Source organism: Schistocerca serialis, chromosome 2 (assembly GCF_023864345.2).
Source record: "Schistocerca serialis cubense isolate TAMUIC-IGC-003099 chromosome 2, iqSchSeri2.2, whole genome shotgun sequence".
NCBI classification, from domain to species: domain Eukaryota; kingdom Metazoa; phylum Arthropoda; class Insecta; order Orthoptera; family Acrididae; genus Schistocerca; species Schistocerca serialis.
Genome location: NC_064639.1, coordinates 903,613,677 through 903,629,783, shown reverse-complemented (window position 1 = coordinate 903,629,783; position 16,107 = coordinate 903,613,677). Strand labels below are relative to the sequence as shown.

The 16,107-nt window shown below is 38.2% G+C and overlaps 1 protein-coding gene across 2 annotated transcripts in view; it reads left to right on the top strand.

The window, feature by feature from the left end:
- LOC126458255 (protein tweety) overlaps positions 1-16,107 on the top strand; it is a 1,040,173-nt gene that overhangs the window by 1,011,777 nt on the left and 12,289 nt on the right. For both annotated transcript variants that reach the window (XM_050095170.1, XM_050095169.1), the window contains exons 6-10: positions 512-750; positions 11,372-11,467; positions 11,560-11,632; positions 12,471-12,826; positions 14,548-14,649. In XM_050095170.1, coding sequence (XP_049951127.1) covers positions 512-750; positions 11,372-11,467; positions 11,560-11,632; positions 12,471-12,826; positions 14,548-14,649 — 866 coding nt within the window. The remainder of the gene's footprint in view (positions 1-511; positions 751-11,371; positions 11,468-11,559; positions 11,633-12,470; positions 12,827-14,547; positions 14,650-16,107) is intronic.

Genomic DNA, 16,107 nt, shown 5'->3' with positions numbered 1-16,107 from the left:
TTGTGGATACTGTTTATAGAGTTGTCATAATGAAATATTTTCACTGAATTTTTAACATTTGAGAAACACAGCAACTAAAGATTGTTAATTTGAGGGGGAAAATATCTGTTGCAAACTACAATAAATTTTGAGCATCAGCTTAATCAGACATTTTGATAACTCAGCCGCACGGGATTAGCCAAGTGGTCTAAGGCACTGCAGTCATGGGCTGTGCAGCTGGCCCCAGCGGGGGTTCGAGTCCTCCCTCAGGCATGGGTGTGTGTGTGTGTGTGTGTGTGTGTGTGTGTGTGTGTGTGTGTGTGTGTGTCCTTAGAATAATTTACGTTAAGTAGTGTGTAAGCCTAGGGACTGATGACCTTAGCAGTTAAATCCCATAAGATTTCACACACATTTGAACTTTTTTTTTTTTTTTTTTTTTTTTTTTTATAACTCATTACTTTGTGGTCTCTAATGTATGGGAATGTTTTTTTCTGTTAATAAAGCAGATATTATTTGTTTCTTTCTTTCATAGACTGCTGCCATAGAAAATCTACTGGAAACAAAAGTGGAGCCATTGTTGACAGAATTGTCAGACGTATTCGATGGACCCGTGGCTAATCAGACAGCCAGAGCACTGCTTCTTTCCACCATGGCTTATATAAATGGAAATTCATCAACAGCTCTCGCCAACATGCAGGAAATAAGCCGACCACTTCATGGCATTAGCCTGTCTCCAGTGGTTTCTATTGTTCAGGAGGCAGAGACTATTAGGTATAAATTCCCAATTGATCTGTGCTATTTTTTTTTCTTTTCTTTTTCAAGTGAAACAATATAGTATTACATGAGAGTTTTATATATCACATATATACTATGTTACGCATTTTTAAGAACAGTAGATTGCATTTAATATTACAACATGCGGTTAATTGGGGTAAGTTTAAAACGGTATATTTGAAAGAGTAGACTAAATGAAAGTACACGTTTTTATCTTAAAAATAAATATACATTAATTATCATAATTTAAGTTAAAATACAAAATTTTGTTTTCAGAACATAAGTAAAAGTATCACATTTTTCTTATAAGAGTGTATTTTTACCTAATTGGTTTTCTCTATTCTTACATAAATGTTCGCCTTATAACTATGAGAATTTATTCATTTTATAAAGAGGTTGATCTATGAGGAACATTTTTAGTGTCCTTTTGAATGCCTGTACATTAGTAATTTCTTTTTTATACTGTGGGAGGCTTGTTGTATTGGTATGCATGTGACAGCACACTTACCAATATCTTCCAACACGCTGCTCATAACAATGGGATTTTACTATGCTCGTACCTCAGGTTCTAATAGTGCTAAAAAGGTAGGGTCAAGTGTTTTGGATAGCCCTTGGGCTAGGGACCATTTTTATACTCATTAGAAGTACCATCTTAAGTGTCACTGTCCTACTGTACAAGGTCAAAGTATGAATATTAAACACCTCCTCTTGCATAGGCAAATATAGCAAATTGGTTTGTTCATTTTACATTTTGTGGTCTACAGTGGGCTTGATGAGACTTATGGAGGCACCATTAGTTAATGGCCAGTCCCTCAGAAAAACTCCCCAAAAAATGGTTTTTTTACTATATTATCACTTTCACTAGCAGACCAAAACCCAGCCGAGGATTCGAAGATGACTATGCACAGCCAATGGCTGAAATTTTTACAATGTATTTGTATGATCCTGATCTCAAACAACAAATATCTCTATCCCCTTCCCAGATACAGAGATTCAAAGTTATAGTATTCATACATGTAAAATATGCAAGTAAAAATTAAATAGACTGAGTAGTGATGGGTATATCCATGACAAACCTGTGATTTAATTAAACTGACAGGTATACCTGTGAATGAATGAAAAAATTGAATGAATGATCCATTTGCATAAATTCATGAAAGGTCGCTGAGGAAAGCCCAGAGAAATGTGTTTTTCGCTGCCAGCAGCTGACCATCCCCAGTCGTGGATTCCAAGAAGATTATGCACAGCAGACAGCTGTAATTTTCATGATATATTCCTTAGATTCTGGTCTAGGACAACCCTGAAAATTTTCTAGATATCTTTGTTTCGAGATACAGAGGTTCAATGTTACCCCTCTTGTGCTTGTAAAATTTGCATGGATAATGCGGTGTGAGGCACAAATGTAGTTTATAAAGTGACATAGCACAGAAGAATATGATGTAAAGCATCTCCATTATCATCAGAAGGGTCTGACAACTCTGTGATGTAATACTGAAGCACATCCAAAATTTCTGTGTATGTAAAATCCAGTGTGAGATGTAAAATTAGTTCAGCATTATTTCAATTTCACACAAGCAAACTATCAAAATTTTACCTGCTGTGACAGGGAAAAGAAGGGAACCAGCAGAAAAATGCTCCTATCAGAGCATGAAAAAGGTGAATATGCTCCTCTTTATTAAAAGATTCTGACTGAAAAGTGGAGTACCAGAAGCCTCATTCTACCTCCCTTGCACCTTTAAAAATTTTCACAAAAATATTGGCATGCAAACATATTAACACATTTCTGTGCTGCGAGAGAAGGAGATAGTGACAGTGGGAAAGAGACAGAGATGTAATAAATACTGAAAGTTACTAGACTGTGTGTGGAATAGAAAGGGCAAAGGAGACAATGGCAGTGTAAGAGAAAGAGAGGGACATAGTGACAGTGGAACATGGTAGACAGTGAGAGAATAGTGCTAGGAAAAGGGTAAAGGAGACAATGCCAGTGGGAGAGGGATAAAGAGAAATAAAAAGCAGAAGCGGGTGATATCCAGTGATAATGAGAGACAGTCTGTGACAATGAAGAAGAGAGAGTTAGTGACAGTAAGAAGAGATAGCAGCAGTGGGAAGGAATTAATGAGATAGTAGCAGTAAGAGAGAACAAGAGGGAGACAGTGACAGTGAGAGGAGACAATAGTAGTAGGACAGAACGGAGACTGGGGCTGTGAGGCAGGAGACAGTAACAGTGACAGTTTGATAGCCACAAAGAGATAATGACCAGGATTTGGGCTGAATGAGTGAGAGAGAATGAGCAATTGGGAGTGTAAGTTGCATGAGAGGCTTACAGTGATGGACTTGTAAATGTGAGCAAGTTACAGTTATGACAGCTTGTGGGAGTGAGAGGTGACTTGCATGTTAAAAAGAGCATGAATAAGTTCACATGCCAAAATTTTTTTGAAAATTTTTAAAGGTGCTGAGGAAGACAGAATGAGGCAACTGGTACCCCACTTTCCAGTCAGTCTTTTAATAAAGAGGAAGATATTCACTTTTTTGTGCTCCAATAGGAGCATTTTTCTGCTGATGCTTTTATACCTGGGTCAGTAACTCTCTTGTTTACTTTTGTGAGAGTTGTAGTGCCTTGGTGGAAATTTTTGACCTGTTCTGTGTCACAGTTGTGAACATCACAATTTGTCTGAAATAATTCCCTGTTGTCAGATACAAACATCATCAGTGAGTAGTTTCCCATTGGATACCTTCTGAAATTTAGTTCACCTAGAATGTCATCCTCTACACTAAACACAGCTCTACCTGTGTAGAATCCCTTGTGAAGGCCGAACTGTGTAGGTGTCAGTAAGTGATTTTGTGTAGTGCAGATATAAATCCTGTCATACACTATTCCCTAAAATACCTTTGTGAACATTGGCAGCAGAGAAGTGGGCTGATAGCTGGATATTATATTCATTGCCCCGCTTTCATGAACCAGCATCACTATTGCACGTTTTAGTCTAACCAAATATACCTCACTTTGCATTGCCTGTTCACACAAATAACACGAAATGTGACTGATTGAGTCTGGACATGATTTTAAAATCCTACTTGATACACCATTATGTAGCCTTAATAAGCACTTCAAAAGCTGAATTAATCAGGATGATGCAAAATTATTACAAAATAGCTGAGAAAGCTGGACTTCATGTGAATGAAGAAAAGACAGAATATCTAGTCATAAGTAAAAAACTCCAAAAGAATACACCACTGACCGTAAATGGTCTCACTTTCAAGGCAGTTGACCACTTCAAGTACTTAGGGAGTCTTTTTAGCAGAGACAATAGAGCAGAAATATAAATAGACGCCCGTCTAGCAGCAGCTAATAGAACTTTTTACAGCTGTATCAAAATTTTAAGGATGAGATCACTTAGTACTGAATTCAAAATCCGTTTTTATCAGTCAACTATTGTACCAGTAGCATTATATGGATGTGAAGCTATTACATTCAGGAAAAAAGATGAAGAAAAACTGTTGATATTTGAAAGAAAAATACTAAGAAAAATATTTGGACCAATCTTCGATGAAAATGTCATGGAGTGGAGGATAAGGAAAAATCAAGAACTACAGGAGCTGTACAAACATAGTACCATTGTGGAAATGTTAAAGAAGAGAAGACTGAACTGGGCTGGTCATGTAGCAAGGATGCCGGAGAACAGACTACCCAAAATAGCATCCACTAAGAAATTAGAAGGAAAGAGAAGAAGAGGAAGACCTCGAATTAGGTGGATGGAGAATATCCGGGAAGATGCAGCTAGGATGGGCATCAACTCTGATTGGACAACAATTTCCCTGGATAGAAATAATTGGAAGAGGCTCGTAGAGCAGGTGTATGGTCGATAAGGCCTTAGCCACGTGTAAAGTAAAGTAAAGTAAAGTAAAAGTAACTTGATACACCATCATATCCAGAGAGTTGAGAGCCTTTAAGCAATTTTACAGCTTTTTCATTTTCTTTAAGAATTGTGCTTTTGAAATGGAGTGCTATGCTTGGTGTAATTTCCACATGATTAAGTAGTTCTAAGGCTTTTGTTGGAGATTGCTTCTTATTTGGATCTTTATTCACTACTGAATAGGTCACTGAGATAGTTATACACTTTGCTGTTCACAAATGATTTATTGCTGCATTTCACACTCTGCCCATCATCAGTAATATCTGCTGAGGAAGAATGCAGTCAGCACTACCAATGTACCTAACAACGCTTCAGTTAAAGTGAATTTTACAAAACGTGCTATATAAAGTACAGGAGTACACACACCAAAAATAAGAACAAAGTCTTCATACAGAGTATGGACTCATGTGTATTACTCATCAGTATTTGAACTTAATTGATAGCAGGATGGTATTCCAAAGCTTAACTGATATCACTCGCCATCAGAAGGTGTAAATGGATAAGGTCAGTGGCACTGTATTGTGCCCATATAAATAGTTGAAATACCCAACAGTGTGTACAGAATACAATAAACAGCTTTACAAAAAGTGGCTCACATGAACTGCCAACCAGACAGTGAGCCCAAGTTGAAAAATGGTTTATTTGCACCATATTACAAGTAAATAGTAAAATATAAATCCTCATAATGTTATTATTCACACAAAATAAATAACTTTTCAAAAAGTAGCTAATAGTAACTGCCACCAGGAACTGGGACTGAAATGGAAAAAAAAAATGTTATTGGGCCACATTAGCAGTAAATGGTAAAATGCAAAGTACTTGTAAAGCACTATTCATACGGAAACCAAAATATAAGGTAACATAGTTAATCTGAATGACAATATATAACCACAGAGCATTGCAGTAGAAAGGCACATTAGAATTAAGAGAGATATCTTTATTGCATAGTTAGTGTCACTTGGACTAAATATTAAATGCTTCATCAAGTTTATAGTAGTCATTAGCTCAGAAGTCTCTGTGAGTATTTATAATTGTTTCACTCTATTATTACAATACAAAAAACAAATAAAGTACAATGTCTAAAGCACTGACAAAAGAATTGAAAATGCATCAATATGTTCATAAGGAAAACCTAATATTAGAAGCTACTGGCAGAGAAGTAAATAGCTATAGCCATAGGATACATGGTAAAAACTGATCGTAAGGAAAAAAAAAGAATCTACAAAAAAAGTGTCTTCTCCTGTTTAGGGATTTAGAATCTGCAGGAACAGTTAACAACCAAGCAGTAACACAATGCCAAGAGCAAGGCCAACATACTGAACAATGAGTGAATAATTTTTTCTAAGATAATTTTCTTCTTTTTACCCATTGTGAATTACTACCATCTTAAACAAACTAAATACAGCTTTCTAAGAATGCCAAGACTATAATGGAAAGGATAATATGTGAACTTAATTCTGAACATAATTCTACGTTATTCATGTATTTTTAGGCATTTTCATCCTCCACTACGGATCCTTGCTCCTTCCTTTTGTGTCAATACAGAAAAGTTTTCTTATACCTAGCCAGAACCAGGCCCACATACTGTTCCTGTGTTGTTACTTGGCTTATGGACTCTCCTCAAATGGCCTTACCATCAAATTACCCATCCCCAGCTGCCACCATTTCTTCAGCATGGACAGTCATCTGTTCAGATTCTGCCAATCCTTAACCCTTACCAACACAGTCCTGCAAAACCATATCAATCAGGCTCAAACCCCTTTGCAGTACCTTCTCTCCATCTGCACAATTCTCCTGCTATACAATCCCAAATTCCTGGATTCCATGTCAAATGTTGAAACTCTTGTCCTCCAGGAACTAGAGCAACATGCACAATACCACCTCAAAAACCTCTCCATCCTGTTCACTCTCACCTTGGACTACCACTATACACTACCTCTACAATAACCTCCAAACCTCTCCCATGTCCCTTCATAGCTGACTAACTCTGTCTCACAGACCTACTACATTTACCCCATCCTCGGAAACTCCCTCAAAACACAGTCATGAACCTTTCCTCCAAAAGTCTTAGCCCCACAGAAGCATCAGCCCTTTCCAAAGGCCTCACCTTTTACCTCACCCCTCAAATTCAATCATGCAGGACCAAAGACCTTCTCTCCTTCTTCCAATCCCTACAGTGGAAACACTTTTCCACTACCAACCCCTCCAATCAGACTCAACCAAAGACCAATGTTGAACCCTGCCTGACTCAGTTCACTCCTCCATCCGACCATCATCCACCCCCACTGCCCCCAAATCACCCCCTGTTAACTTTCCAGAATTTCTTGACCTTGAACCTTGCCTCACAATCATTCCTCAAACATCTCAACATGCAAATTAACCTTACATCTGCAGAAAGAACTGCAATACACCATTTAAAAATTGACCCCAACCTCATAATCCTACCTGCTGACAAAGTCTCCACCATTGTTGTTTTGAACCACAAGGATTACGTGGAAGGAGGACTCTGCCAGCTGTCAGATTCATCCACTTTCAAACCCTGTCACAGTGACCCCCTTCCAGAAATCCACCAGGATCTCCAGTCTCTCCTCAGATCCTTAGACCCATCCCAGAACCTCTCCCTGGAGGGTGAGGTGGCACAGGGGTTAGCACACTGGACTCACATTCGGGAAGATGATGGTTAAAACCCGTGTCTAGCCACCCTGATTTAGGTTTTTGTTAATTTTCTTAAACCGTTTCAAGGAAATGCTAGGATGGTTCCTTTGACAGGGCACTGTCAATTTCCTTGCCCATCCTCCCCTAATCCGATAGGACCAGTGACCTCGCTGTTTGGTCTCTTTCCCCAAATCAGCCAATCAACCAACTCTCCCCAGAATCCATCACTCTCCTCACCCCTACCACTCCCCACATTCCTACCTATCACATGCTTCCTAAAGACCATAAACCCAACCACCCGGGATGCTCCCTTGTGAGCAGTTACTGTGCTTCCACTGAGAGAATTTCTTCTCTCATAGACCAACACCTTTCGCCCATTACCCACAACCTACCCTCCAATATAAAAAAATACCAACCATTTCCGCCACCAACTCTCCATGGTTCCTGTTCCTTTATCACATGGTTCATATCCGTGACATTCCATAAGTCACATGTGTTCTCTGGGTAGTGCTACAGAACAGTCACTTCAAGGCAAATATCTAAAGCCAAGAAGCAGAGGCAGCCAGAAAATCTCAAAGATCTCCTGGCTAAAGTGAATTTGTCACAAAACATAGACTCACACAGTTCTTCTCAGGACCCTCCAGCTGTAAACTTTGGACCGGTCATCAAGATATGTCAAATCAACATTGAAGGCATAAGTAAATCAAAATGCCAAATCTTACAGAAGATTTTATCAAAATATAACATCGATGTTGTTGTTGTTCAGGAAACTCATACTGAAAATGAAGAACAAATGAATTAGAGAAGAAAAATTCCTGGCTTTGAATTACTATGAGCAACGTACCACCATGCTTACAGAGTGGCAGCACACGTATGATCGTCAGTCAAGAATGCACATCTATGCTCTGTATCTGATCTCAATGACAGCCAAGAAGTTACAGTAAAAATAGGAGAACTAACAATAATTAATGTATAAAAACCCCCAGCTATCTCTTGGCCTCCGCTGGTCATCTGGTATCACAGCACCTCTTCGTATATCTCAGAGATTTTAACAGACATCATACTCAATGGAAATATAAGGAAAGTGGTGGAAATGGTGGAGCCATTGTAAATTGGGCAGAAGACAATAGCTTATATTTGGTGTTTGATGAAAAGGATAAAGGAATGTTCACATCAGCAGCTTGGAGACAGGAGTATAATCCTGATCTATGCTTCGTAACAACAAATGAAAATAAATTACCTCTCCAAAGTTCATGGTTGGTATAACAAGACTTCCCACACAGCCAACACAGTCCAATCTTAATTGAAATATGGACAAATATACCACTCAATTCATTTTTTTCCATGACCTAGATGGAACTTCAGAAAAGCAAAGTGGGATGTATGTGCTAAAAATCTGGACAAATGTGTTGGTTGGATTCCCCCAAAAGCAAAAAACTATGAGAGGCTCATTGGAGCTATTATAACTGCAGGAAAGAAGGCCATCCCTAGTGGCTACTGGAAGCAATATATTCCAGGTTGAAATGAAACTACTGATAAGCTGTATCATAGATTTCTGAAAAGTGGGGACCTGGATAGAGCAGATAGCCTCAATACAGCCAGATGAATTAGGTGGACAGAGACTGCCGAGGCACTCAATTTTCAAACATCCACATCTACTGTCCACATCAGGAGCACCAACGGATAAAATTAATATAAGATACATTAGCTGCACACTTACATTGCTTTAAAAAAAAAAAAAAAAAAAAAAAAAAAAAAAAAAAAAAAAAAAAAAAAAAAAAAAAAAATAAATAAACACGAATGAACAATCTGACTTCTCAAGAACTTTCTCTATACCCAAAATTTCTGCTGCTCTTAAAACTCTAAGAGCAGAAAAGACTCGGGGGAAGTGACAGAATTCACCCAGAATTTCTTCTGCATAGTGGGAACTAAACAAAGAGATGACTGGCTGATTTTTTTCTCTGACATTATGATATCTGGTTCAGTCCCACAAAAATGAAACAGTCAAAAATCATAGCAATACTCAAGCCCAGCAAGGCACAAGACTAGCCTAAGAACTACTGCCCAGTCACACTATTGAGCACTATTTGTAAGTTCCTTGAAAGAATTCTATATAATTACATTAGGCCAGTAATGTTTCTGAACCTTCTTCTTGAGCAAGCTGGATTCCTTCCAGAATGGCAAGTTTTATCTTTAACAATATTTATTGAACCAGGATACCAAATGAGGCAGAAAACACCAGTTGCTTTCCTTGATCTAAGTGCAGCATATGACACAGTTTGGGGGCAAGGACTGCTTTATAAATTATTGCAACTTGTCTCATGCAAATGGACAATTAAACTAATGAACAATATGTTAACTGAAAGAACATTTACTGTAACTATAGAAAAAGACACTAGCTGCCCAAAAGTACAAAATAATGGCTTACCACAGGGATCCATTCTTGCTCCTCTCTTGTTTAATCCATATATATCTGATATCACCCAAACACAGTTCAGAAAGTTTGGTTATGCAGATGTCTGGGCAATAGCTACCCAACACAAAACTTTTGAAAGAACTGAAGAAATCCTAACTTTTGATCTACACATCTTAAGCCACTATTTCCACAAACGGAGGTTACAACCAAACTCAAATAAAACAGAAGTTTCATGTTTTCATCTGTCCAATAGATTGCCACACACAGCCCTTGGTGACTACTTTGAAGGAGACACATTTCATCATAATATGCACCCAATATACCTTGGGATCATGTTAGATAGGACACTTTCTTTTAAGGAGCACTTTACACAAACATCTGCTATGCTCAAAACCAGAAACAATATTCTCCATAACCTCTGCGGCTCTCATTGGGGATCTTCAGCAGACACTCTCCGGTTATCAGCACTCAGCTTGGTATACCCAGCAGCAGAGTGCTGTGCACCTGTATGGCTTAATAGCCCACATGTTAAAAAGATAGACATACAACCTGATGAGGCCATGCACATTGTTAGTGGGTCAGTATGATCTACTCCCACATATTGGCAACTTACCTTGAGACACATTCCGCCTCCTGATATCAGACAGAAGAGTACACTATTGCGTTGAGTACCAGAGATTGCTAATAACATCGACCTTCCAGTAATGGACAATACATTCCCTACAAATTGAAAAAGACTAAGATCAGAACATACCACTCTCATCACAGCCAGAATTCAGTCTCATCAATGAATGGAAATGCTGCTGGCAACAAAACTGTTCCCCACAATGCCTGGAGCTGCGTTGCATCCAGAAGAAATCCCCTGGATTCAACCAGCCTTGGGCAATTTGGATTATCTTGATCCTCATCCGATTGGGCCATGGACAATGTGCAGACACTCTCTACAAGTGTGGCAAATTTTCATCACCATCCTGTGACTGTGATGTGGAATGACAGACAGTTGCTCATGTTGTATTGACATGTCTCGCACGTGCCCTCAAGAGTCCTTTTGAAGATATCTTCACAGTGATGAGTTATGCTATAAAATATATAAAAGACCTTTATATCCATGTATAGCTGTTGTTTTTTGTGTTATTTTATGCTGGAGAGCTGTGCTTAAATGTTGACATGTAGTAGTTTTGTAATCTTCATATATGTATTGCCATATGATAAATAAATAAATAAGTAACCACACAGTGCCCTGCTCATCACAATTGCACTGCTAGGTTTTTACTATACCTCTATTCTATATACAAATCCCTCCTTTTTAGCAAGGTATATTAAAGTCACTTTTTGTTATCAGTTTCTTTTTCCACCACAGATTTGTTTGATTTTAATCTGCTGTGCGCAGTGTTTTAATGAACTACTTCAATAATTAATTGTTTTGAATGATTCCTGTTGTCAACAAAATGTAGATGTAGCACTTGTCTACATTTGTAATTAATCTCTGCATCTGTGTAGAAAAATTCTTTTACTGCACTTCAATAATTCTTTAGGACTTTAATACTCATTCTCATGTGAAATGATAGTAAGAGAACATGCTATTCCTGTACTCTTGAACAAACTGCACCACACATTCTGTTTTTCTTTGCAGGTGGCCTGTGACAATGGCAATTCTTAGTGTACTGTTGGTATTCTGCATGGTGCTATTGTTTGGAGTTGCAAGACACTCCCGTTGTGCGCTTATAACGTGAGTTTGAGGAAATAAACATAAAAAATGCACATAATTTTCAGTAATAACTTCCCTTGTTTTGGTACAAAAATATTTATTTCTTTTTCCAGGTTCTCAGTATTTGGCCTGTTTGCTGTTATTATTTCGTGGATAATGGCCTCTATATATCTTGCTTCTTCAGTGGTAAGAATTTGTTAGAATTTTTTTGAGTGACTACTTCTAACATTTCTGCAGAGGTCCCAAACATTTTGTTAGTGAAAAAATTTCAATTGATTTTTAGCATTCAAGTAATCAATATTAAATGAGGAGGTATTGAATAGAATTGGGGAGAAGAGGAGTTTGACGAGAAGAAGAGACCAGTTGGTAGGACATGTTCTGAGGCATCAGGGGATCACAAATTTAGCATTGGAGGGCAGCGTGGAGGGTAAAAATCGTAGAGGGAGACCAAGAGATGAATACACTAAGCAGATTCAGAAGGATGTAGGTTGCAGTAGGTACTGGGAGACAAAGAAGCTTGCACAGGATAGAGTAGGATGGAGAGCTGCATCAAACCAGCCTCAGGACTGAAGACCACAACAACAATTGATATTGATGGGAATTAAAGCCTACAAAAGAAATGGGGCAAGGGGAGGTGAGGGGTGCCAGCAGCAGAAAGGAAGCAAATGGTGGGATGGTTGACTGTAGTCCAACATGACTATGAGATTGCAGATTTTAGTATGCTTAAAGTAAGAAATCATGCTTCTCCCATATTGGTGCAATATTCTTTTGAATAAGGAAGTATTTTTTCTGTTAATATTTGCTCATTTCATGTATGTTCTTCTCTACAAATGGTAAACTACCTTGCAGATTTCATCATACAGTAAACTATCAGTTGGTATTCACAGACTGTCTTCCTCCATTTTGTTATGAACATGTTTAAATGAGAATACTGATTCTGTCAAAAAATGGATTTGTGTCTATATTCATTTGCTGTTTTCTATTTTCTTCTTCTATTTGAGTAACAAAATTGTCCTTGTATCAGGCCCTGGGAGATTTGTGTGTGGCCCCAGAGGCCTTTCTGGAGAGAGAAGCCCCCGGCGCTACACAGGCAGAAATTCTCACGTACTATGTACGGTGTGAAGGTTCACGAGCAAATCCCTTCTCCCAGCGCCTCCAGGCAGGGCAAAGGGCAGTTCAGGCAATGGGTGCAGGCCTGTCACTTGTTGGCCGCATTGCCCGCGAACTGTACGATGCTGGCAAGCTGCACCCTCTTGACATGCTGATCACAGAGCGTGCTCACGTTGAAGGCCTCGTCACTGGCCTCACGGCTATGGTGGACTGCCGCCGACTCCACCAGCAGTACGTCTCTGCTGCCAACAGCTTGTGCGACTTGGGACTGTAAGTAGTAGTTAATGTTACTAGAGAAATTTTTAATAATGCTACATTTACAAAATATTTTTCATGGGATAAATGATGTTCATGAAACATGTTATATAGTTGTCTGTATTATAACACAGTCTTTCCCATATTTTTTTGTTGATAGTATTTCCTTATTTGTTAAACATTTTACTTTACTTCTACTTTTTCTTTTTTCCTTTCCTTTTTCTTTTGCTTCCTTTTTTTCCTTTGTTTAGAGTCAGCTTACCTCCTGTTTGTCTTTTAGGTTTTACCCCCATCTCCTTGTCTCTTTTCTTCATAGTTTGTTATGCACCATTCATTCCCGAACTCATTTTTCTTCTGCACAATCTATCTTTACTTCTCAGTCATTCCTTCTATGATCTCTACTCTAAAGCTGGCACAGTGGTTACCATTGTACCATCTTTGCCTCCTACTGTCTCTGACACCTATGCCTTCATTTTTGTCTCACTTTGACTTAATAACAGTTGGGTCCTTCACAACCCGGGAATAACTGGTCAACTCTTCCTTCCTCCCTCAGCAAGGAACTAACACGTCTGAAAGCTAGGAATAGTTTTTTCACTTTTAAATGTATCTGTCAGAAATACTGAGATTCCACTTTCTTAAATGCCAACCAGCTGTTCTGTGTCTTACAATTTTACACTATGTCACAGCCAGACTTTTATGGCACATTAGCATGTCAGATCATGGAAATTTGTGGCATAACATGGAAGGAACTATACTGGATACCATGAATGCAACTTTGATCTGTCTGTGCTCTCAAAAATGAAGAGCCAAAAATTATTTACTCAAAGTAATGAAATTGTGGTCTTTTAACTGCACTATCACTGAGAAATGAAATGGTCATTGGTAGAAGAACCATGTGTTTGAGGAACATTTCATAAAGGGGCTTAGTATGTCAAGCAGAAGGTTCTCATTGGGAAATCAGTTTCCAGACAATCAAGGGAGTGGTTATCTCCTATTTAGCACCTCATAATGTACAGTTTCAGTACTTTATTTCTTGTACAGGGACTCACTAAGAACAAACAGTAAATTGCATCCTACAGTATTTTTGCAATATTTCTTAAGACATAAATAATAAAATAGCATAATTTTGAAATCCTGAATTAATTACATTTTGCAGGAACAAGAACAATTTTTTCCAGTTTTGTTCTCTGAATGTAAGTGCTACCACGATTTTAAAATTGTTACTAAGTGATAGCTGCATAGGCACAAAGTATTAGGTATATGCAGTGGAAGCATATTTCTTTGAATATGCTATAGATTTTCTGGGTCATATGCTGTGGACTCTGGGCAAAGAGATGCACTCTGTTAATAGAATACATGAAAATACTCATATTATCTGATGCTGTATACATGTTGAAAATTGTCAGCTAAAAATTGTCGAGGATTTTTTTCATAAAATCACAGAGAGAGGGAATGACTGGCCATCACATCCCTCAAGGAGGCAAAATCCCAGTCCTGCTGATAGTAGCATTTAAAAGTGAACAAACTATTCCTAGCATTCAGAACCGTTAGTTCCTTCCTCAAGAAGGCAAGGAGGAAGAAAGGAGGGGTAGTTTGGGAAAATTTAGAAAGGAAAGGGCCAGGTCACTCATAGCCCAGTATGAGGGGGATCCAACCCATCTGCTCCTCCCTCCCTTGTACCTTTTGTGACACATAGAGAACCAGTGAAAATTTTCATGTTCTGTTCTTTGTTATAGGTATGGATTAACATTCATGCTGGTGGCTAGCATTTCTGCAGGATTTTTCTTCACAGTATTGGTGTGGGTTGATTCTCATACATGGATATACATTAGAAAAAGGTAAGTTAAGAATGAAGTATTGCAAACATGAAACTGATACAATGAACTGCACAAGATTTCTTCATTTGTGTGGCCTTACTGTTCATAGTTGCTTTACAGTTTCTGAGGGATATTTTTGGTCCACTGTTAAAAATACAAGCAAATGCATAGTTACCTCACCAGGTGCATTTCACTTTATTGATAATGTCTTACTTCAGCAAAGCGAAATGTGTCTGATGAGAAAAACACACATTTGCTTGTAGTTGTAATGATGGAACAAAAATATCCTCAGAAGTTGAACAAGATGTATTGCCAAAATAGCACTGGCTCATCTTCAGCTTGGATTTGGGAGAACAACTCTCAAATCACTGTCCAGATTTAGGTTTTCCATGATTTCCCTAAATCACTTCAGGCAAATGTCAGGATGGTTCCTTTGAAAAGGGCATGGCCAATTTCCTTCCATGTTCTTTTGTAATCCAAGTTTGTGCTCCATCTCTAATGACCACATTGTCAATGGAACGTTCAAGTCTAATCTTCCTTCTTTTCCTTCTACAGCACTGAGATTTAAAAAAAGGGAGCATTGCTTCTATTTAAGAAAATCCCTTTGTCAGGAGACAGAAGTTATCAAATTGCTGCACTTAATATGTCAGATTTGGCTGTTCAGTTTGTCAGTTAGTCACAACTTGATGAAAAAGCCTTTTCATTCATCTAAACTGCTACAATTCATTACTAAGAACTAAAAACATTACAATGAAACAGTTGCTTATTAATGCCACTTTTATTGCAGTTAAATTACTGAATTGAAGACATTGTTGTAGTGCTTTTTAACAATTGCTCTACTAGTAAGTCATTTTTCACCAAAAACACTTAAAGTGCTTAAAAATACTGCAAATGTCAAGAAGTCTCACTGCCAAAGCTGTGAAAGGTATGATATTATTACATGGAGCTTCACTGTATTGGAAACCTCATCTGTCTTATTAACACGAATACAGTTTTCATAGCAATTTTGTTCCCCACTTCCAGGAAATAATAATAACAGCAGTATAACATCACTGAACAGTCAGTATTATCTTTTGCTGACATATTTGATGACCACACCCCTCTCACATCACAACAAAATACGGGAATGTCATTAAGTGTATGAAAAATTAAGCTGTGTGTATTTTATTACTACAGGGTGTTTGGGTATTCCCATTACAAAATTTTAGGAATTGTAGAGGGGAGTGAGTACATAATATTTTGAATAGGAACCCATGTCTGGAAACATGCCATTTCAGTGCTACAGCCATTGAAAACATGTTTTCTAGGTATGTAACAGGGTTTTCATGGTGGGGCGGTGCCTACAACAGATCAGCTAATTTCATTTGATGCCTGTCCTACCTCTCTGACCTGGTTCAAACCTCATTCAGTGTCTGTGAGTGTTAAAGCAAGATGATTGAATACAAATTTGCAGAATATACTGATATGATTCTTCTGGAT